Source organism: Heterodontus francisci, chromosome 2 (assembly GCF_036365525.1).
Source record: "Heterodontus francisci isolate sHetFra1 chromosome 2, sHetFra1.hap1, whole genome shotgun sequence".
Lineage (NCBI taxonomy): Eukaryota > Metazoa > Chordata > Chondrichthyes > Heterodontiformes > Heterodontidae > Heterodontus > Heterodontus francisci.
Genome location: NC_090372.1, coordinates 102,174,206 through 102,196,378, shown reverse-complemented (window position 1 = coordinate 102,196,378; position 22,173 = coordinate 102,174,206). Strand labels below are relative to the sequence as shown.

At 40.8% G+C, this 22,173-nt stretch overlaps 1 protein-coding gene across 3 annotated transcripts in view; it reads left to right on the top strand.

Annotated features, from left to right (window-relative positions):
• Positions 1-22,173, top strand: part of LOC137346060 (eIF5-mimic protein 1) — a 102,444-nt gene that overhangs the window by 66,220 nt on the left and 14,051 nt on the right. For 2 of the 3 annotated variants that reach the window (XM_068009345.1, XM_068009353.1), the window contains 5 exons: positions 4,775-4,910; positions 8,087-8,196; positions 12,215-12,385; positions 15,502-15,648; positions 18,464-18,602. In XM_068009345.1, the coding sequence (XP_067865446.1) occupies positions 4,775-4,910; positions 8,087-8,196; positions 12,215-12,385; positions 15,502-15,648; positions 18,464-18,602 (703 nt within the window). The remainder of the gene's footprint in view (positions 1-4,774; positions 4,911-8,086; positions 8,197-12,214; positions 12,386-15,501; positions 15,649-18,463; positions 18,603-22,173) is intronic. The other variant, XM_068009362.1, reaches the window with a different exon arrangement.

The following is a 22,173-nucleotide window of genomic DNA, read 5'->3' as shown; positions in this document are numbered from 1 at the left end:
ATGCCTTCACATCCTTCCTAAAGTGTGGCGCCTAGAACTGGAAGCAATACTCCAGTTGAGGCCGAACCAGTGTTTTATACAAGTTTCATATAACTTCCTTGCTTTTATACTCTAGGCCCCGATTAATAAAGCCTAGGATGCTGTATGCTTTATTAACTGCGTTCTCAGTCTGTTCTGCCACCTTCAATGATTTATGCACATATACTCCCAGGTCTCTCTACTCCTGGACCGCTTTCAGAATTGTATCCTTTACATTGTCTATCTGCGTTCTTCCTACCAAAATGAATCACTTCACACTTTTCTGCATTAAATTTCATCTGCCACTTGTCACCAATTCCACCAACCTATGTCCTTTTGAAATTCTACACTATCCTCCTCACAGTTCACAATGCTTCCAAGTTTCGTATCATCTGCAAATTTTGAAATGGTGCCCTGTACACCAAGGTCTAGGTCATTAATATATATGAGGAAAAGCAAGGGTTCTAACACGAACCCCTGGCGAACTCAACTCCAGCCCGAAAAACAAATATAAACCACTATTCTCTGTTTTCTGTCACTCAGCCAATTCTGTATCCATGTTGCTACTGTGCCTTTTATTCCATGAGGTGTAACTTTGCTCACAAGTCTGTTGTGTGGCACTTTATCAAATGCCTTTTGGAAGTCCATGTACACTACATCAACTGCATTGCTCTGATCAACCTTCTCTGTTATCTCATCAAAAAACTCCAGCAAGTTAGCTAAACATAATTTTCCCTTATCGAATCTGTGCTGGCTTTCCTTAATTAAACTCGCTGCCCAAGTCACTTAATTTTGTCCCGAATTATTGTTTCTAGAAGCTTCCCCACCACTGAGATTAAACTGGCTGGCCTGTAGTTGCTGGGCTTATCTTTACACCCTTTTTTGAACAAAGGTGCAACATTTTTAGTTCTCCAGTCCTCTGGCACCACCTGTGTAAGGAAGACTGGAAAATTATGGCCAGTGCCCCCACAATTTCCACTCTCACTTTCCCCACTATCCTTGGATAGATCTCATCCAATTCTGGTGCCTCATCAACTTTTAAGTACAGACAGCCTATCCAATACCTCCTACTTATCAATTTTAAACCAAGTGTCTGAATTACTTCCTCTTTCACCATGACCTGCGCAGTATCGTCTTCCTTGGTAAAGACAGATGCAAAGTATTCATTTAATACCTCAGCCATGCCCTTTGCCTTCATGTGTAAATCCCCTTTTTGGTCCCTAATTGGCCTCACTTCTCCTTTTATCACCTCTTTACATGCCTATGGAAGACTTTTGGATTCCCTTTTATGTTGGCTGGCAGTCTCTTTTCATACTCTCTCTTTGCTTCTCTTATTTACTTTTTCACTTCCCCTCTGAATCTTCTACATTCAGCCTGGTTCTCAGTTATATTATCTACCTGACATCTGTCATAAGCACACTTTTTCTTCTTCATCGTCATCTCTATCTCTTTCGTCATTCAGGGAGCTCTGGATTTGTTTATCCTACCTTTCCCCTTTGTGGGAATATACCTTGACTATGCCCGAACTATCTCCTCTTTGAAGCTAACCCATTGTTCAGCTACTGTTTTGCCTGCCAACATTTGATTCCTCTTTATCTGGGCCAGATCCATTCTTACCCCAGTGAAGTTGGCTTTCCCCCAGTTAATTATTCTTATTCTGGATTGTTCCTTGTCCTTTTCCATAGCCAACCTAAACCTTATGATACAGTGATCGCTGTCCACTAAATATTCTCCAACTGGCACTTGATCTACTTGGCCCACCTAATTCCCAAGAACCAGGTCTAGCAGTGCCTCCTTTCTTGTTGGACTGGAAACATACTATTGTAGAAGATTTTGTGAACACACTCTCGGAACACTTGCCCCTTTCTACCACTACTATCCCAGTCTATAGTCAGATAATGAAAGACTCTCCAATCCAACTAATCTATATAATTCTTTACATAATATATTATATTGTATATAATTCTTGCACCTCTCTGTAATTTCCTTGAAAATTTGTTTCTCTACATCTTCCCCGCTAGTTGGTGGCCTATAGACGACAGCGAGCAATGTAATTGCACCTTTTTTGTTCCTTAGCTCTAACCAAATATATTCTGTCTTTGACCTCTCTGGGACATCCTGTGCTGAATTTTACAGACCCCTCGACGTCAGGGGTTGTAGCGGGGGGATGGGGGGGTTGCTGAAAGGGGCCGGAAAATGCCTCCGGGAGAGGCCCGCCACGGACTTTGACGGCGGGTAGGCCCGGCCCCATATTGCCAGCGGCAGTGAGGCCTCGTGGTGCCGTTTTACACCCCCCCCCCCCCCACCCCCCCCCCCCCCCCACTTTCAATATGTAAATTAATGTAAATACCTGAATTAATGACCGTCGTGCTCCTGCCATCTGTCCTGGAGCGATATTGGTGCCAGTGGCCGGCACTCACATACCTTCAGATCCCCGTCCGGGGATCCAAAGTGGAACCCTGGTGGGGAGGGGAGAGCAGGTAAGTTTTTCAGTGCAGTGTATGGCAGGGAGTGGGGGGTGCAGTGGAAAGTGGGGTCAAACTCATCTGTTTGGTGTAGGGGATGCTGGGAAGGGTTACAGTTTATAAACTTTGGCCGGCGGGGGAGGGAGGTCAGTTGGGCAGGGGAAGTGTTTTGGTGGGGAGAGGGCAAGTAATGCATTTCATGGTTATGTGGGGGGTTGGGAGAGGGGTAGATTAAATGTTTTTTAACATTTTTTGTAATCTATTGTTTTAAATATTTAAACTAAATAGAAGGGCTCAAAGCCCTTTAAAAATGGCATCAGTGCCTGCGCAAAGGCTGCTGACGCATTGCCGTGGACGGACAGTCCGCCCCCTCCATGTCATCAGAGTGGGCAGTCCGGCCCGGCCATTTAAATGAGCTGCTGCGCTGAATACTGCAGCGGCTCCACAACGTGCGGTCCGTACGGGCAGACCACCATTGTTTAATTCTGCCGCCGATTTCTGCACCATAACTTTCAGCCCCCTCTCTCTCCAGCACTGCAATGTTCTCCTTGATCAATACTGCCATCCCTCCCCCTTTCCTTCCTTTCTTATCTTTCCTGAACACCTTGTGTCCAGGAATATTTAATACCCAGTCCAGCCCTTCTTTGAGCCAGGTCACTGTTATTGCCACAACATCATATTTCCACATGGCAATCTGGTCCTGTTACTCACCAATCTTATTTACCATACTCCATGCATTCATATACATGCATAGTAACCATAATTTATACTTTATTACTTTCTTCCTTACTGTGAACGTATCTGAAAACTTAGTATTTTCTACTCGAGTGCTATCTGTCAGTATTCTGTGCACCTTGGTTCCCACACCTCTGCCAAGTTAGTTTAAACGCTTTCTACCTAATCTAGCTAGGCTCAGTCTAGTAATTCTTTTTCAGGGATTCTGAAGAGATTACAAACTTTCTTTGAAAATTTAACCTTTATTTTCTTTCACTTTATGACATTGAATTAATCCATCATCGTGCTTTAGGACTTTTTATTAATTCTGCAGCCCTGGACGGAACCGGGTTCCTGCTTCTAATTGCTATCCAGTGGCACCTGCTGTATGTGTGCATGTGTGGGTCTCGGGTGAGGACAGGATTGGGGTTGGCTCTGATGACCTGCACAGTAGAATAGTCTGTCACCACTCATTGTCAGAGCTCACATGTGAAGCAGTCAACACTGTGGTATGCACCAGTGGACAGCTTGTGTCTGTGCATGAATCGGCGGCTTCAGGAGATGTGGGGGCAATGGCTGCGAGGGTCTATATATAAAAAAATAATGTATTTGGAGCGAATACAATAGTCTCAATGAGGGATACAAATGAAGTCATAAAGTAAATGAGTATTGATGAGTGTGCATGCTGTGACTTGTTCCTCAATCAACATGTTAAATCTGAAGTGTGTAGTTGATATGGAAGTCATTATGAGGGGGACGCTGAGTGCAGATTTCTCTTTTGCAAAAGTACACAGTTTTATTTAAGCCCTTCCACCTCTGAGTAGCTTGTTTTTTTTTTGTAAAAGATATGGGGGTAGAATTTCCATGAGGTGATTCCTCAACCTGCTGTCGTGACTTCGGTGGAAAAGAAAAATGGTATGACCAAGGTGTCTGTCGAAGTTATGGCAGGAGATTGGGAGAACCTTTGTGCAAATTACTGGTGATAGTGTGAGAGAGTAGTTTTAGGATAAATATATAGTGGTAGTTTGAAAGATAAAATTGAAATAGAAAATATATTGAAAGATTGTTTTAAAGCAGTATATTAAGATGAATTAAGTTGTAGAAGTATTTAATAGTTCTATTGAGTTAGTACATAGATGTTAGTGGTCACCTACAGTACAATGTAAAGTAAGTGGGGTAGATTTTGAAATGTGCAATTATGTAAAACAGGTGATAACAAATTAGCAGCCTGCTTTACATTTATCCAACATTTTATTTCCACTGCTTTGTTAACTACTGCAGCTGTGCTGCATATCCAAAATCCACTGGCATGTAAACATAAGCCATGGCAATATAAATAAAGCAGTCTATTGCAGCCTCAGAGTCACACAACTATTAGGTATCGTAATTTTTTCAATGTGCAGTAATTTGTTTTCGTGTCCAAGTTCAGGATGTCCATAATAGCATTTAAAGGAAATAGATTAATATGAAAGTACAAGTAAAGCATAAGATGATACAAGTAATATCAAACATAACTCATATTATGCCTTCTTCCCTTACTAGATCTATTAAAAAAACTATTTGTTATCTTTTCTCAGCTATTGCTATTCCTGAAAGCATTTTCAGCTTCAGAACAGACTAAGTTGGCAACACTCACAGGTATCCTGTTAGCCAATGGATCACTTCCAGCTACAATTTTAACCAGCCTATTTTCAGATAATTTGGTTAAAGAAGGTAATACTTGATACTTTCATAATTTTTTTTAAAGAAGTAGTTCCTGAGATAAAGCTGGTGTTAATAAAATAAATAATCACTTGCCTCGGGGTCTGGAACGGGACTCTGTTTTGTTAGATTAGCAAACTTGAAAGAACAGCTCAGCTATTCTTTGCGTGCGTACATGTAAAAATGGCAGTACTAGAAAGAAGACCATTAAATGAGCTTCCATATATGGTAACAATGTTATAGCAACTAGCTTTTCACTGTTTTTGAACTACTGGAGTTGTAGTACTAGTAATTGTAAATTAAGAAATTAAAACGTGCACAAAATTGATTTATTTAGTTCTTGGTTTAACTGAAATTTTCTATTTCATTTGAAGATATTTAGAACGTCACTATCATTCTCCACCCTCCACTCACATATAGGTAACATCTGTAGAAATAAACCCTTTAACTTATTTTCCCTGTGCTGTTCATTCGAAAGAACTATTTGCAAAGCTGCCCCCTGCTGTTCATGCTTCCATTCTGACTCTAATTGGTAATAATATAAGAGCAAAAAACTTAAATCTTTTCCAAAAGGAATGGCTTCTTTAACTCCTGCCTATTATTTTGAAAAGTTTATTTACTGGGGTGTCCTAACTTTTAAAGGGACACTTGTGTGTTCTACTGAAATGAACCATAAACCATGAACCATGTAAATAAAGGAGATATGCGTGCACTTATGGTGTGCTTGTCTTATTCTCTTTGAAACCAGTATTTCTATAGTGCTATAGATTATCATAATGATTTCAAATTACAGTTATATTGAGCATTTGTGTGGCATTCAGAAAACAATACTAGCTTGTTGTCATTAAAAATAGAATGCCAATAGTACTGAAAGGAAAGGCATCCCTTATTAAATACATAAATTCCATATTTTTAATTGTAAATTTACAGATGTTACTATTGTACTTTAATTGCAATTCATGGGAAATTAATTACATAAAGACAATGGTAGGATTTGTGACAAGTATAAACAGATATTTCATAAGAAACACTATTTAGACTTTAAAAGCTGCAAAAGAAATTCAGTATTCAGAAGGTAACATGTTTGTGTGTAAAACATTTTTAATAAACTTCTATGTAATGTGATATATTACAATTACAAATAAATAATTGGAGTAAAGTACTGACTGCATCCAGTTAATTCCAAATTGTTCAAAATATAGATATAAATCCACTGCACTTTCTGAAACCAGAATGGAAAAGTTAACTATAAATGTAAGTGCATTTGTTCAGGACAGCATTTTCCTATAAATTCTACAGGAACAAGTTAGTGATGGGTGGTAACTGTAACATTTCCAAGATTGCAGGGTAGATGCCAGTCTTGTAGCTGTACTGGAACAGCTTGGCTAGGGGCGTGGCAAGTTCTGGAGCACAGGTCTTCAGACCTATTGCTGGAATATTGTCAGGGCCCTTAGCCTTTGCAGTTTCCAGTGCCTTCAGTTGTTTCTTGATATCACGCGGAGTGATTCGAATTGGCTGAAGTCTGGCATCTGTGCTGCTGGGGACTTCAAGAGGAGGATCATCAACTCGGCACTTCTGGCTGAAGATTGTTGCAAATGCTTCAGCCTTATCTTTCGCACTGATGTGCTGGGCTCCCCCATCATTGAGGATGGGGATATTCGTGGAGCCATCTCCTCCAGTTAGTTGTTTAATTGTCCACCATCATTCACGGCTGGATGTGGCAGGACTGCAGAGCTTTGATCTGATCTGTTGGGATCGCTTAGCTCTGTCTATCGCATGCTGCTTACGTATTTTGGCATGCAAGCAGTCCTGTGTTGTAGCTTCACCAGGTTGACACCTCATTTTGAGGTTTGCCTGGTGCTGCTCCTGGCATGTCTTCCTGCACTCTTCATTGAACCAGGGTTGATCCCCCGGCTTGATGGTAATGGTAGAGTGGGGGATATGCCGGGCCATGAGGTTACAGATTGTGGTTGAGTACAATTCTGCTGCTGCTGATGGCCCACAGCGCCTCGTGGATGCCCAGTTTTGCATTGCTAGATCTGTTCGAAATCTATCCCTTTACTGCGGTGGTAGTGCCACACAACACGATGGAGGATATCTTCAATGTGAAGGCGGGACTTTGTCTCCATGAGGACTGTGCGTTGGTCTCTCCTAGCAATACTGTCATGGACAAATGCTTCTGTGGCAGGCAGAGTGGTGAGGATGAGGTCAAGTCATAGAGTCTAGCAGCTATGTCCTTTAAGACTCAGCCAGCTCGACCAGTAGTGGTGCTACCGAGCAACTCTTGGTGATGGACATTGAAGTCTCCCACCCAGAGTACATTCTGCACCCTTGCCACCCTCAGTGCTTCCTCCAAGTGGAGGTGTACTGAACTGACTCATCAGCTGAGGGAGGGCTGTAGGTAGTAATCAGGAAGTTTCCTTGCCCATGTTTGACCTGATGCCATGAGACTTCATGGGGTCCAGAATCAATGTTGAGCACTCCCAGGGCAACTCCCTCCCAACTGTATACCACTGTGCCGCCACCTCTGCTGGGTCTGTCTGGGTATTGTTGTATGATGCAGTGTTTTCCTTTCCTGAAGGGTATACCAAAATTTTCTTAAATATTGATCTCAGTCATTGGATCACAACTGATTCCAACAGAAAGAAAGAATGATCAAAGCTACTATGAATGTATTATTCTTTAGGTCGTGAAATAAAGAAAGACTTGCATTTATAATTAAGCCATCCACAATCTCAGAATATCCCAAAGTGCTTTATAGCTAATGAAGTACTTTTGAAGTGTAGTCACTGTTGTAATGTAGGAAATGTGGGAGTCAAATTGCACACAGCAACTGCCACAAACAGCAATGTGATAATGTCCAGCTAACTCCCCTGTCCTTCAAAATAGTGCCCTGGGACCTTTTATGTCCACCTTAGAAAGCAGACAGGGCCTCGGTTTAAAATCTCATTTGAAAGACAGCACCTCCCACAGTGCAGTACTCTAACAGTACTATGCTGGAGTGTTAGCCTAGATTTTGTGCTCAAGTGTCTGAAGTGGGACTTGAACTTAGAACCTTGTGTGTCAGAGGTGAGAGTGCTACCAATTGATCATATGGTCTTTGAATCATCTGCTTCGAGCTGCAACTGTCTGTTTTATCAGGCTTTAAGGGGACAAGTTTTTAAAGCTATTTTTCCCCCTTAAAACAGGAATATCTGCATCATTTGCTGTGAAGGTTTTTAAAGCTTGGATGGCAGAAAAAGATGCAAATGCTGTTACCTCATCCCTCCGAAAATCTAACTTGGACAAGAGGCTGTTGGTGAGTATATCTGACCCAGGCATTGTAGAACTGTGAGTTATAAGCCTTAATGAGAAAGAGGCCAGGTTGACATGAACTACTGCAAATTTTGGGGGATTGTTTTGGTAGGAGAAAGAAAATTAAGGTAAGGGATTACTATGGAGAAAATGAAGGTATGCATGCGATATCAGCTAAGAAACATGGATACCCATAGAAACATAGAAAATAGGAGCAGGAGTAGGCCATTTGGCCCTTCGGGTCTGCTCCGCCATTCAAAAAAGATCATGGCTGATCGTCTAATTTAGTACCCTGCTCCCAATTTCTCCCCATATCCCTTGATCCCTTTGGTATTAAGATATATATCTGTCTCCTTGAATATATTTAATGACTTGGCCTCCACTGCCTTCTGCGGTAGAGAACCACAGGTTCACCAACCTCTGAAGAAATTTCTCCTCATCTCGGTTCTAAATGGCACACCTCTTTTTCCTGAGACTGTGACCTCTGGTTCTGGACTCCCCAGCCATCAGGAACATCCTCCCTGCATCTAGCCTTCTAGTCCTGTTAGAATTTTATAGGTTTCTATGAGATCCCCTCTCATTCTTCTAAACTCTAGTGAATATAGGCCTAGTCGACCCAATCTCTCCTCATACGTCAATACTGCCATCCCAGGAATCAGCCTAATAAATCTTCTTTGCACTTTCTCCATAGCAAGAACATCCTTCCTCAGATAAGGAGACCAAAACTACACACAATACTCCAGATGTGGTCTCACCAAGGCCCTGTATAACTGCAGTAAGACATCCTTGCTCCTGTACTCAAATCCTCTTGCAATGAAGGCCAACATACCATTTGCCTTCCTACCTGCTTGCTGCAACTGCATGCTTGCTTTCAATGACTGGTGTACAAGGACACCTAGGTCTCGTCGTACCTCCCCCTTTCCCAATCTATCACCATTCAGATCATCTGCCTTTCTGTTTTTACAACCAAAGTGGATAACCTCACATTTATTCATGTTATACTGCACCTGCCATGCATTTGCCCACTCACCCAACTTGTCCAAATCACATTGGAACCTCTTTGCATCCTCCTCACAGTCACATTCCTTCCCCCCCCCCCCCCCCCCCCCCGCCCCCAGCTTTGTGTCATCTGCAAACTTGGAAATGTTCCACTTAGTTCTCTCACCCAAGTCATTGATATATATTGTGAATAGCTGGGGCCCAAGCACTGATCCCTGCAGTACCCCACTAGTCACTGCCTGCCACCTGGAAAAAGACCCGTTTATTCCTACTGTTTCCTGTCTGTCAACGAATTCTCAATCCATGCCAGTTTATTACCCCCAATCCCGTGTGCTTTAATTTTGCCCATTAACCTCTTACGTGAGACCTTATCAAAAGCCTTCTGAAAATCCAAATACACCACATCCACTGGTTCTCCCTTATCTATTCTACTAGTTACATTCTCAAAAAACTCCAGTAGATTTGTTAAGCATGATTTCCCTTTCGTAAACCCATGCTGACTTTGTCCAATCCTATTTATGCTTTCCAGGTGTCCTGCTAGCACATCCTTTATAATAGACTCTAGCATTTTCCCCACGACTGATGTAAGGCTAACTGGTCTGTAATTCCCTGTTTTTTCACTCCCTCCTTTTTTAAATAATGGGGTTACGTTTACCACCCTCCAATCTGTAGGAACTGCTCTGGAGTCGATAAAATTTTGGAAGATGATCACCATCCACTATTTCCAGGGCCACTTCCTTTAGTACCCTGACTTCATGTAGCATATTGCTGAAATGTTCAGTCTTAATTATCCACTTGCATCTGCATTTGAGAAAGTTTTTTAAGGAAAAATATGGGGTAATATATTGATATCTTATAATTCTCTCGATGACACTGAATCCAATTGAAGTGATAATGAATCCTAGAATTATGTATGCCCCAATCCAGGAATGTATTGAATGAAGAATCCTTGTTAAAATCAATTCAACAATAGAAAGGGATTAAGAGATTGAGGATGTAACATGCAGAGTGGATAAAGGGGAACCAGTAAATGTATATTAGGATTTCCAAAAGGCATTCAATAAGGTGCCACATCATAAAGTTACTATACAAGATAAGAGCTCATGGTGTTGGGGTGATATATTAGCATGGATAGAAGATTGGCCAACTAACAGGAAACAGAGTCGAGATAAATGGGTCATTTTCAGGATGGCACTGTAACTTGTGGAGAGTAACATGGATTAGTGTTGGGGCCTCAACTATTTACAGTCTATATTAACGACTTGGATGAAGGAACCAACTGTATGCCAAATATGCTGATGATACGAAGATAGGTAGGAAAGCAAGTTGTGAGGAGGGTGCAAAGGAATGTTGATAGGTTAAGTGAGTGGGCAAAAATTTGGCAGCTGGAGTATGATCTGGGAAAATGTGAGGTTGTCCACATTGGCAGGAAGATTAGAAAAGCAGAATATTATTTAAATGCTGAGAGACTACAGAATGCTGCAGTATAGAGGGACCTGGTTGTCCGCATACATGAATCACAAAAATTCAACAGGTAGTAGGAAGGCAAATGAAATGTTGGCATTTATTGCAAGGGAATGGAGTACAAAAATAGGGAAATCTTGCTACAACTGTACAAGATATTGGTGAAACTGCATGTAGAGTACTGTGTACAGTTTTAGTCATCTTTTAAGGAGGAACGCACTTGCATTGGAAGCAATTCAGGGAAGATTCACTAGGCTGATTCCTGGGATGTGGGGTTTGTCTTATGAAAAAGGTTGAGCAGGTTGGGCTCATTGGAGTTTAGAAGAATGAGATGTGATCTTATTGGTTTCAATAAGATTGAGGGAGCTTGACAGGATACATAGAAACATAGAAAATAGAGCAGGAGTAGGCCTTTCGATCCTGCTCCGCCATTCATTATGATCATCACTGATCGTCCAACTCCGTAACCTGTTCCCGCTTTCACCCCATACCCTTTGATCCCATTAGACCCAAGAGCTATATCTAACTCCTTCTTGAAAACATACAATGTTTTGGCCTCAGGGTTGATGCTAAGAGGATGTTTCCCCTCCTGGGGGAATTTAGAACTAGGGGGCACAGTTTCATAATAAGGTGTCTCTCATTTAAGACGGAGATGAGGAGGAATTTCTTCTCCGAGACGTTGGTGCATGGAAATCTCTTCTTCAGCGAGCAGCGGAGGCTGAGTCATTGAATATATTCAAGGCTGAGTTGGACAGATTTATGATTGACAAAGAACCAAGGGTTATGGGTGACAGGCAGTAAAATGGAGTTAAGGCCACAATCAGATCAGCCATGTTATTGAATGGTGGAGCAGGCTCGAGGGATCAAATGGCCTACTCCTGTTGCTTATCTTATGTCAATAAGGAAAAATATAGGCCAATATATAGATATCTAAATAATTCTCTCTGGGATGACGATTAATCCAATTCAAGTGATTATGATGTCTTAAATTCTGCATGCCCCAATCCATGAATATTTTGAATAAAGAATAGTTGTTAAAAAAAAATTTCAACAATAGAAAGGGATTAAGAGATTTGTTTCAACTTCAAAGTAGCCAAAGCCTGCTGTGAATTCCCATCAGAAATGGAAATCTCTACTACATCTGGATGCAAAATAGTTAAAACAAGGTATTTGCTCCTTACTAGCTCAGCTTGTTAAGGCAGTGAGTAGTTGAGACATATAAATTAGAAAGATCCCAATTTCAAGCCAAGTCTTTGCTGAGTTAGCTGATAGCGCCAAAGTGATGGTGGTTTTAGTACAATTAGCTTCAGCACCTGTGGGATAGGAAGGGGGAAAATAAGACAACTTCTCCTGAAACTTTGGTTTGGTGTCCACATGTATGTTATAAGCATAACTGATATTTTGCAGGAAACGGAGTCTGAAAATATATACAGCTTGAAATTCACTGGATTATTAGGCAAGGATTTGTGCACATCACAATTTATACCATGGGCACTGGACATTTTCATTACATAGTGAATAATTTTAGAATTGCATAACTATTATGTTTTTCCTGACAGGAACTCTTCCCGGCAAATAAACAAAGCTTTGAACATTTTGCCACATACTTCACTAATGCAGGTCTGAAAGAGCTATCTGACTTCCTCCGAGTCCAACAATCTCTGGGAACTCGCAAAGAACTGCAAAAAGAACTTAAAGAGAAACTTTCTCAGGAATGCCCCATAAGGGAGGTATGTTAAGCTATGAGGTGCTAGAACAATTCACTGTATTCTAGTTACCAGATAATTGGCTTGTTAGCAGTCTATAAGTTGTCTGGATATTTTTCATGCCATAAATTGGAAGGTGTCTTTATTTGAAATAAAGTAGATGAACTGTCCATAGATATGTAAAAAAAAATCTGCAGGTGTAATATTCTTTTGAAGCTTTGTACTTGGAAGATAAAACTCAACAATATCTGAAATTATTTTCTTACTTGGCTTCCATTGTGCCAGTTCATAAGGATATAGATAATTATGGAGGCAGTTTTGCTCAGCAGCTGAGCATTAAAGCATTTCTTTTAAGTTTTTGCATGCTTAAAATCTTCTAGGATACGAGTCCAGCACAGTTAGAGAACATAGAACATTACAGCGCAGTACAGGCCCTTCGGCCCTCGATGTTGCGCCGACCTGTGAAACCATCTGACCTAAACTATAGTTGATGAGTTTATTACATTTAAAAAGAAGTAGGTGGAAAATGATGGATCATCATTTTAGTATAAATGTAACCTAATATTTTTGAAATGTTTCTTGAAAAGTTAATCCCCAGTAATGCGAATACCCTGAGAGAAAAGTCAGTTCTATTTTGTGAAAATCATAGCACGGTACGCATCTCCTTCTCAGTGATATGAATCAAAAAATTCAATTTATAATTCTGAAATCTAACTGATGCAGCTCCCCAACAGTTCACTGAATAATACACCAGTTGCTGTATACTTTTTAAAAAATTATACTGAGTCATACAGACATGGAAGCCCCCCCAGTTTTGCTCTGTGTTGATTTTGCAGTTCTCTCCCAGGATGGAAGGGATGACTCCTGTTGACCTCAGTGTCCTTGTGTTAAGAATAGTGGGTGGTAGAATACCTAGGATTCGCATTCCTGGTTGCTGTCCAGTTACTGTGGCTGGAAATAGCCTGCGAATGTCTGGTGAGAGAGATTTGACCTTGGCAGTGATGTTGACAATTGAATAGCTTACCAACACCTGTTGCCAAGGCTCAAAATGAGACAGATAACTATTTGGACTGAGTGTTCATGAAACTGTACCCCAGCATAAATTATCTCCTTGAAAAGAAAATTGTCGAGACACTTTTAATTGGCATCTACTAGAGTTCAGAGTAAATTAAGCATACAATCTAATCTGATTAGTTGCAAAGTCCAGCGTGGGCACATACACTGTTCTATTTTGCCGAAGTTTTGATACATGAATCCAAAATATACTTTGTGGGGCTGAAAATTCGTGTAATAGAAAGTGGTGGGTTGCAGTTGGGTGTGAATTTCATAAGTGCCAGGAAGCACCCATTGGTAACCTCTGACATGTGACCCTGCTGAAGTTTGCAGGGATGGGGGAGGCCACCTCCTCATTTCAGTGGGCTGGGGAAATAATTTCAGAATATTGAAGAGATATTGGGGTCACATATACAGAAGCTGGCAGCCTGACGCACATGGTCTCCCCAAAGAACACTGGATCACTCTGAGAGCTGGGATGTGGGACTGCTAGATGGGTGGATAGCGGTTCTGTTCTTTCCAAGGGCCACGGAGTCCCCGATGCAAGGCCAGACCTTCAAGTGCACTGCTGTCATAGTTACATTTTTTTTCCCTCTGTAGTAGGTTTTGGCCCCTCAAAGGAAAGGAACTGCTGAGAAATGAGCAACTGCATGCTGGAGTTTCGCATTGATTTACTGCAAGTTATTAAAAAGGGATGTACACAATATCTGGTGAAGGTAGCTGCTTACCCTTTAGCTGAAATTTTAGTATTAAAGTAAATGGATTCTTAACTTCCTTAATGGCCAAGTAAGTTTAACCAGTAGGTGCTGAGTTAGCTGATCTCAGCTGGAATGGTGACACAGCTGCTACAGTTGGATTCAGAACCTCTGGGCTAGGGAGGGGAAAATAGGCTAGAGTTCACTCTCCTGACAACAATCCAGTGACCCTTGAAATAAATGCGAATGTGACAAATTTGTTTAAAGCAGAGATTGACAGATTTCTAAATACAAATGACATAAGGGGATATGATAATATGGGAAAAAGGCATTGAAGTGGATGATCAGCCATGATCATATTGAATGGCGGGACAGTCTCGATGGGCTGAATGGCCTACTCCTGCTCCAATGTACCTATAAATTGGGCTGGATTTTCCATTGCGCACAAAATCGCAGAGCCGCTGCGATATTAAACGCGGCGGCTCATCTAAATGCCGGGGCGGACTGTCCCACCCCCCGATGATGTGGAGGGACAGGGTGGTCTGTCCCCGGCAATGGCGTCAGGTGCCAACGCCATTTTTAAAGGGCTTCGAGTCCTATATTGCAATTTCAATTTTTAAAGGAATAACGATTCTGAAAAATGAAATAAAGTGCTCCTGACCCTCTCCCATTCCTTCCCAGCAATGAGCATAGAAGTAATTACCTGCCCTCTTTCCCCCACCCCCCTGAGTCCGCATGCTCCCACCATTCTCCTCGCCAAAGTTCATCAACTTTAAACTTTACCCCTTCCCACCACCCCCTAGACTACTGAAATTAGTTTGACCCCGCTCCCCGCCCCCCCACACTGGAAAAACTTACCTGCATCCCCTCCCCAACAGTGTTCCGCCATGGATACCTGCACGGGTATCTGAAGGCGTAGTAGTACCGGCCACCGGCATCAGTATCGCCCCGGAATGGATGGTGGGAGCGGGTAAGTAATTCATTTATTTTAATCAATTAACATATTTAGATTTTGGTCCCGTTGCCGAGCGGCTGGAGGGACAACACCGAGGCTTTGCCGCCACTGGCGATATCGGGCCAGACCTTCCCGTGGCAGGCCTCGGCTGGACGCATTTTCCAGCCACCACCAGCAACCCCGCAGCCCCCCCAACCCCCGATGTCCGAGGGTAACTGTAAAATCCAGTCCATTGTTTAGACACCATCATGATGCACCCCAAAGTGAAAAATTCTGCTGACACTCACTGTCCAAGACTAGCATATGGATATGGTTGAGAAAATATTCTGCACCAGTCACACATTTTCTGAAAATGGATAGGATGAAAAGATGGTGAGAGGAAACTGAAGTGGTTACTTCCTATCGAATATCGTTTCACGTATAACTGTTGTCTTCAGATAATACTTTATGTCAAGGAAGAGATGAAGAGAAATGATCTGCCAGAACAGGCAGTGATTGGACTACTGTGGGCCTGCGTGATGAATGCTGTTGAATGGAACAAGAAAGAGGAGCTAGTCACAGAACAAGCTCTGAAACATCTAAAGGTATGGATCTCAAAGAAAGAACAATCCTGACCATAGTTACTCAATTGGGTATAAGAACATGGGATAGTAAATTCTCTTGGAGTTTTTGACTCTTGATGAGATGTGATAATATTTCACTTTTCTATCTTCATATATCATTTCTAGATAAATTAGGCATGAGATTTTGAAAATACACAGGCTGTTTAAGGAAATAATGTTTGTGAACCTTCATCTGCTGAATTATGATTAAAAGCATTAAACTTCAGAGTATAAAAGTGTTTCATATCTTACGCTGCACTGCTCCCGCTCATAATTTAATGATCGTTGCATGTTCTGAAAATCAATAAATCTAAATGGCACAAAGGGCTATGAGTACTTGCAAAGTGCTTCTGCTGCAGAGAGGTAATGATGGAGCTGCATAAAACGCTAGTTAGGCCACAGCTGGAGTACTGTGTACAGTTCTGGGCACCACACTATAGGAAGGATGTGATTGCACTGGATAGGCAGGGGTTGTTTTCCTTAGAGCAGAGAAGGCTGAGGGGGGACATGATTGAGGTATACAAAATTATGAGGCACAATGATAGGTTAGATAGGAAGAAACTTTTTTCCTTAGTGGAGAGGTCAATAATCAGGAGGCATAGATTTAAGGTAAGGGGCAGGAGGTTTAGAGGGGATTTGAGGAAAGATTTTTTCACTCAGGGTGGTTGGAATCTGGAATGCACTGCCTGAAGAGGTGGTAGAGACAGGAACCCTCACAACATTTAAGAAGTATTTAGATGAGCACTTGAAACGCCATAATATAAAAGGCTATGGGCCAAGTGCTGGAAAATGGGATTAGAATAGTTAGGTGCTTGATGGCTGGCACAGACACGATGGGCTGAAGGGCCTGTTTCTGTGCTGTATAACTCTGACTCTATAACCACCAGAACAGAGGCATTTTAAGTTTTGCCAGTTTAAAAGAACTATTGTTAGATTAAATGTTTACTGTTAAATTAAAGTCACCATGAAAGTACTTATAAATGTATCATCTCTTGTCAAACATTATTATATTGTCAGTATAAAACAAACTTGTTGCTACATTGAATTACAATAGCATGTAATTAGTCAAACTTCTACCAACATGTTAAATACATATAATTGAACAGTAGCCTGTCGCCAATTCAAACAGATTACGTTTAATATCTGATACTGCAATCATTACACTTGCTAAATTTTGGATTCACACTCAAGTGTAGCATGTAATTAATATGACAAAATAAAACTTATCTGTATTTGCTCAATTGTGAGAAATTTGGAGGGTGACGGGTGGGGGGGGGGGGGGGTGGGTAGTTGAATTCTTGTGCTCAAAGCAGATTGGCACAAAGGAATGGAACACTTGCATGTAGCGAACATCTAAAGAATTTGCACTCACCCCAGCCATTTTGAATGGGACGTGGGGCTTTTAAAATGAAGTATTCAGATTTTAAAATTGAACATTCAGGCCTTACTGCCCATTCCTTTTTTTTTTATTTATTTGTGGGAATTGGGTGTCACTGGCTAGGCCAGCATTTATTGCCTATCCCTAATTGCCCTTGAACTGAGTGGCTTGCTAGGCCATTTCAGAGGTCTGTGGGTCTGGAGTCACATGCAGGCCAGACCAGGTAAGGTTGGCAGATTTCCTTCCCTAAAGGACATTAGTGAACCAGATGGGTTTTTACAACAGTCGACAATGGTTTCATGACCACCATCAGATGAGCTTTTTAATTCCAGATTTTATTAATGGAATTCAAATTTCACAATCTGCCATGGTGGCATTTGAACCCATGTCCCCAGAGCTTTGGCCTGGGCTCTGTACTATGCCATTGCCTCCCCATTCCTGCTAGAGTCCTACTGGTCACCATTTTAATTACTCACTACAGTTCAGCGGCTATGGCTTTCACCAGAAACATTAACAATTATGTCGTGAGGAACCCAATTGAGTTTTAACTCTGGTCTCAATACAGAAGGTGCTGTGGCTATACCATTAGGTGAAGGCAAGTCAGTAGCTGTCAGGAGGTCCCGCAAGGAAAGTTGCTTTCCCTGCCGCCCCATTCCAGATTTCCCACCTCCTGCAAGACCTTCTCTAAACTTCTCCCTGCAACTTGTGTGCATGATGGCAAGCCTTCCTTTGGTGCTGGGTGCATGGTCTTTGGTTTCCACACACCGCCAGCAGCCAGCTTTCTGCTTGTTTCTAGCAAGGAGCTGACTATGGCATACAGATCAGGCTCCAGAGGTGCAAGGGTGTTTAACTTAACCCATTGTAGTGCAACCTTTCTCCCCCACACCATTATCAAAATGTGATTTTCTGGAAACTATTTTATCTATTAATTATCCTGCACATTGTAAAAGAAAAGTTTGACAATTGAAGATTTTTGTAATAAATTATTTTTGCTGGAAACATTTTGAATATTTAACAGTTAGTCAATGGATATAAATTTGAGTGCAGTTTATTTGTCTGTTATGCCAGCTGAGAATTTTATTAACTTATATATGTGGGAAAAAAATCAAAATGGTTACATTTTTGTCTTCAGTGCTCTTGGTGCAGTGCATCACATGTCAGAAATATGTATTGGAAAAACGGGTAAGCACATATCCCTGATTTTATATACACTACAATAAATGGATGGAAAATCATACAAGTCATACACCCAAATTTCCAATATGCTCTTCCAGCTATCTACTGAAGATATTTTTTGTAATTCAGAACATATGTGAGAGAAGTGGAGTTCCTCTGTAACAATTGATAGTGGAGACAAACTGCCACAACAGAGTCATTTGTCAACTGTAGAAAGCTAAATACACTTGTAATCATTTTCAGCAATATGCACCACTCCTTGCAGTATTCAGTACCCAAGGTCAGTCAGAGTTGACCCTACTCCAGAAGATTCAGGAATATTGCTATGACAATATCCACTTTATGAAGGCTTTCCAGAAGATCATTGTGCTTTTTTACAAAGGTACGTTTTGAATTGGCAAGTTTTCTTCAAGGAGCAATCTGTTACAACTTATACCTAACAGATGTAAATTAGATCATTTGTCTGTCGCCAAATATGCATCTTGCTATCATGTTAATTCACATTTTACCTTGGCTTGCAGACTCTATGAATATATAACCTTTACATATGGGAATTTTTCCAAGTTCAGCACACCATCAAAAGAGTGATAGAAAAGCCAAGATAAAACAGGAATGATTAGGTTAAGCTAAACTTGGATTAAAAATCCTATCTGAGGAAGGAAATGCTGAGGAAGATGAGGAGTTCCATGGTTTTGATGTCTTGGAAAAGAAAGAATTGGAGTAAGAGGCTAGATATGAAAAGGGATTTATGTTTTATATATAGAGTTAGAAATTATTTGCGGAAGAAAAGTATTTGGCACAAAAAAGGAAAGTAAGCTGCATGGAGGCAAGTGTAGTAATAGAAGGAATGCATGAGTCTCAGTTAAGGTCAAAGAAGGTAGCGAAAGCAAGAATTTTGACAGTTAAGGATGGGTGGAGCCATCAAAGATGGTAACTGTTCAGTTGGCCATACCAGAAGGAAGCTGTGCATTCGAAGAATTGAAAGAACTTGCATTTATATAGATATATTTATATATAATATATAAATCCAAGTTATTTCAATTTTCAATAATGTGTACCACTCCTTGCAGCATTCAGTGCCTTAGGCCAGTCAGCCTTGACCCTACTCCAGAATATTCAGGAATATTGTTACGACAAGATCCGCTTTAATTTAATTTCCATTTAATTTATATAGTACTATTTCACTACCTCAGGCCATCCCAGAGCTCTTTACAACCAAATTTAGTATTTATTGGAGTATAGTCACTGATGTAATGTAGAAAATTGAAGAAAAAACCTTTTAGTACCAATTGAAAAACACAGAGAAAATTAAGACGTCATGATTCGGCCATTGCACTGAGAACTCTGGAAGTTGTCAGCATTGATGATGTGAGATTTGAAGTAATGAATGTTGAGTGGAATCATCGGGAAAGACTGGGATAGGTTGGATGACGAGCAGAGAGGGTCATTGATATGAAGAAACAGAATGAGAGGGAGCGCAGAGGCATTGCGAATCCCCAAGTTAATGGAAAAATAGTATATTAATCATAATGGGATCATGAAAAATGTATTTGAGAGGATGTTAGATAGTCATGAGCATAGCATTCATAGGAAACAGTATGATGGTAATTTGTGCTTAAGTATTGTATAAGGGATGTTCCCAAGATATTATTTTGCTCCAAAAGGATGTTATTGCATTTTAAGTAAATGAGTCAAGGATCTTGTATTATTTACTGGGGCTGGGAGGAAACTTGTGAACCTCAGGAAACATGCTCAAGTTTTTTCATCTCTCCCAGTTTCCTTCCAGTTTGCCTTCCCTTATTTCAGTCTGCTCTGAAGGTGCTGACATGCAAGGATACAATTATGTAGTTGGGAGAACCTCTATCCTGTATTTCACCAAGTAGCTATTTTAAAAGACTTGCCAACAAGCTATTCAAACATGGGATCCATCACAACTAAGCCTCATTTTGTTCTCCACCAACATTTAAAAATGTTTTCTTACAACAGGGGTGCTGAATAGCAACCAGAAACATTTAATTTCTACCAGAGAAAGTTGCTGTATTATTACCTTTCTCTGAAAGAGTTCTACACATTCCCCAATTCCATAAGGATGTTGCATTTTATTTCGAAAATACTAGTGTGTGTATTCTATAACTGCCAGCAGCACTGAAGTGAAAGGGTGCACCTTTTCAATTACCCTGTTTTATTTGGAATGATGTTTATTTCTAGTGCTAATTACCATAGTGTATCATTGATTTGGTAGCTCAAGTATTTCCAGTGTTATTAAATTCGTAACATGCTGAGTTTGTAATGGCACCTAGAATTTTTTTATCGAATCACTAAATGGCTCAGCAAGTAAATGGAGAGAGCTAAAAGAGTAATGAATGTGGTGGCACAATTACTGCAGAATAGTGATGCACTAACAGATTGTCATAGAGTGATCAAATATGGCTTAATGCCTGACATTTTTCTCATTGCATCAAGTTCTTAGTTGCAGCTGAACTGTCAGTAGACAGTGATGAAAAGAGATTGGGTACTTTCTTACAGGAAAGAAGTCAAAATTGGGAGATGTTAATGCAGTCTTCTCAAAAGTTCTACTGGAGACCTGGAAGCAATTGCCTTCCCATTCTTTCAGCCTTGAAAGAAGACAATCAATAGATGGTATAAAATTAGTAGATTATGTTCTTTAACTCATGGAGGAATTCTCTCGAACACAATTTAGTTCTTCTATGGAATTGTTGTTTGAATAAAGTTATAGTCAATTTATAGTGGGTCCTGTGTAATTTATTGTCAGTAAACAAGACAATAATGAATATCTGTGAGGAAATACTGAAATTGTTAAAATCTCAAGCGCTTCCCATACAAGTGACCAACAGGTGTGAGAATACCTGAAAGCACTTTTCAAAAGCTCATACAACAAAAGAATCCTATTTTGTAAAACATTTCCATGGTTTTATGCTGCAATAAATTCCATTCTGAAGACCCAGTTGATTCCCAGAATGTATTCTCTCCAAGTATGTCACACTTGGTTGATATTGATTCAGGGATCACATGGCTGCTGTAAATTGGTATTCAGTAACGAAAAGGATTCTGTTTCTGTGCTGTCAATATAGCTTCTTATTGATACCTTTACTGATGTAAGCTCAAGAAACTCGATTGCTGAGGATGTAGGCAGGAGTGTGGTTGTACATTCGTCTTAATGGGCAAGGGATATTTTACACTAAAGGATTATTTTCTCCGCTTCCACTTTTTTGGTTCTCCCCCCAAGGCATTCATCATCCTCACTGAGGGTGATTTCCTGCCTTGCCTTTGCCAATGCCATTTTGAAAATAGCCACTAATAATGCACAAGTGTCTCTTGATTTTCTGTTTCTGGTGCAGTTTATATGCTGCTGAAAATCCTTGTACAGAGCCATTAAATCTATCTTAACTGTTCTAACTTCAAGATTAGCACCCAGCTGGTAGAATAGGAGTAGAGAAATATTATGCTGCTTGCTGTGTAACAGCTGGAGCCAAATTAGCACCTCAGACTCTAAAAATTCATTGCGGCATTCATCCATCAACTACCTACTCATTGTCCTGAGTTCAAACCTCCTCAGCTAGTATTAGTTATAATGCAGGTCGAGGTGGCACCATGAACTGAGATTTCCTGTTTCTTTCGAAACTCTGACCATCATTATTCATATGCATTGCAAGAGCTAAGTAAGTGTCTGCACATACAAATTAGGAACAGGAGTAGGCCACTTGGCCCCTCGAGCCTGTTCCACTTTGGTGTGTTAAGTTTCAGAAGAAGCCAAAGGAACCTATTGCATGCAGCTAATTTGACTTGGCCACTGTGGCGAAGATAACATTATTTAATGAACTTTAATTGCTCTAGCTGAAGTTAGTGAAACAATGGCATAATACAAGTACTGAATTGACCCTGTACTATTATAGCCATGTGGGATGACAGCCCTATCTCTGGCATGTGATCCT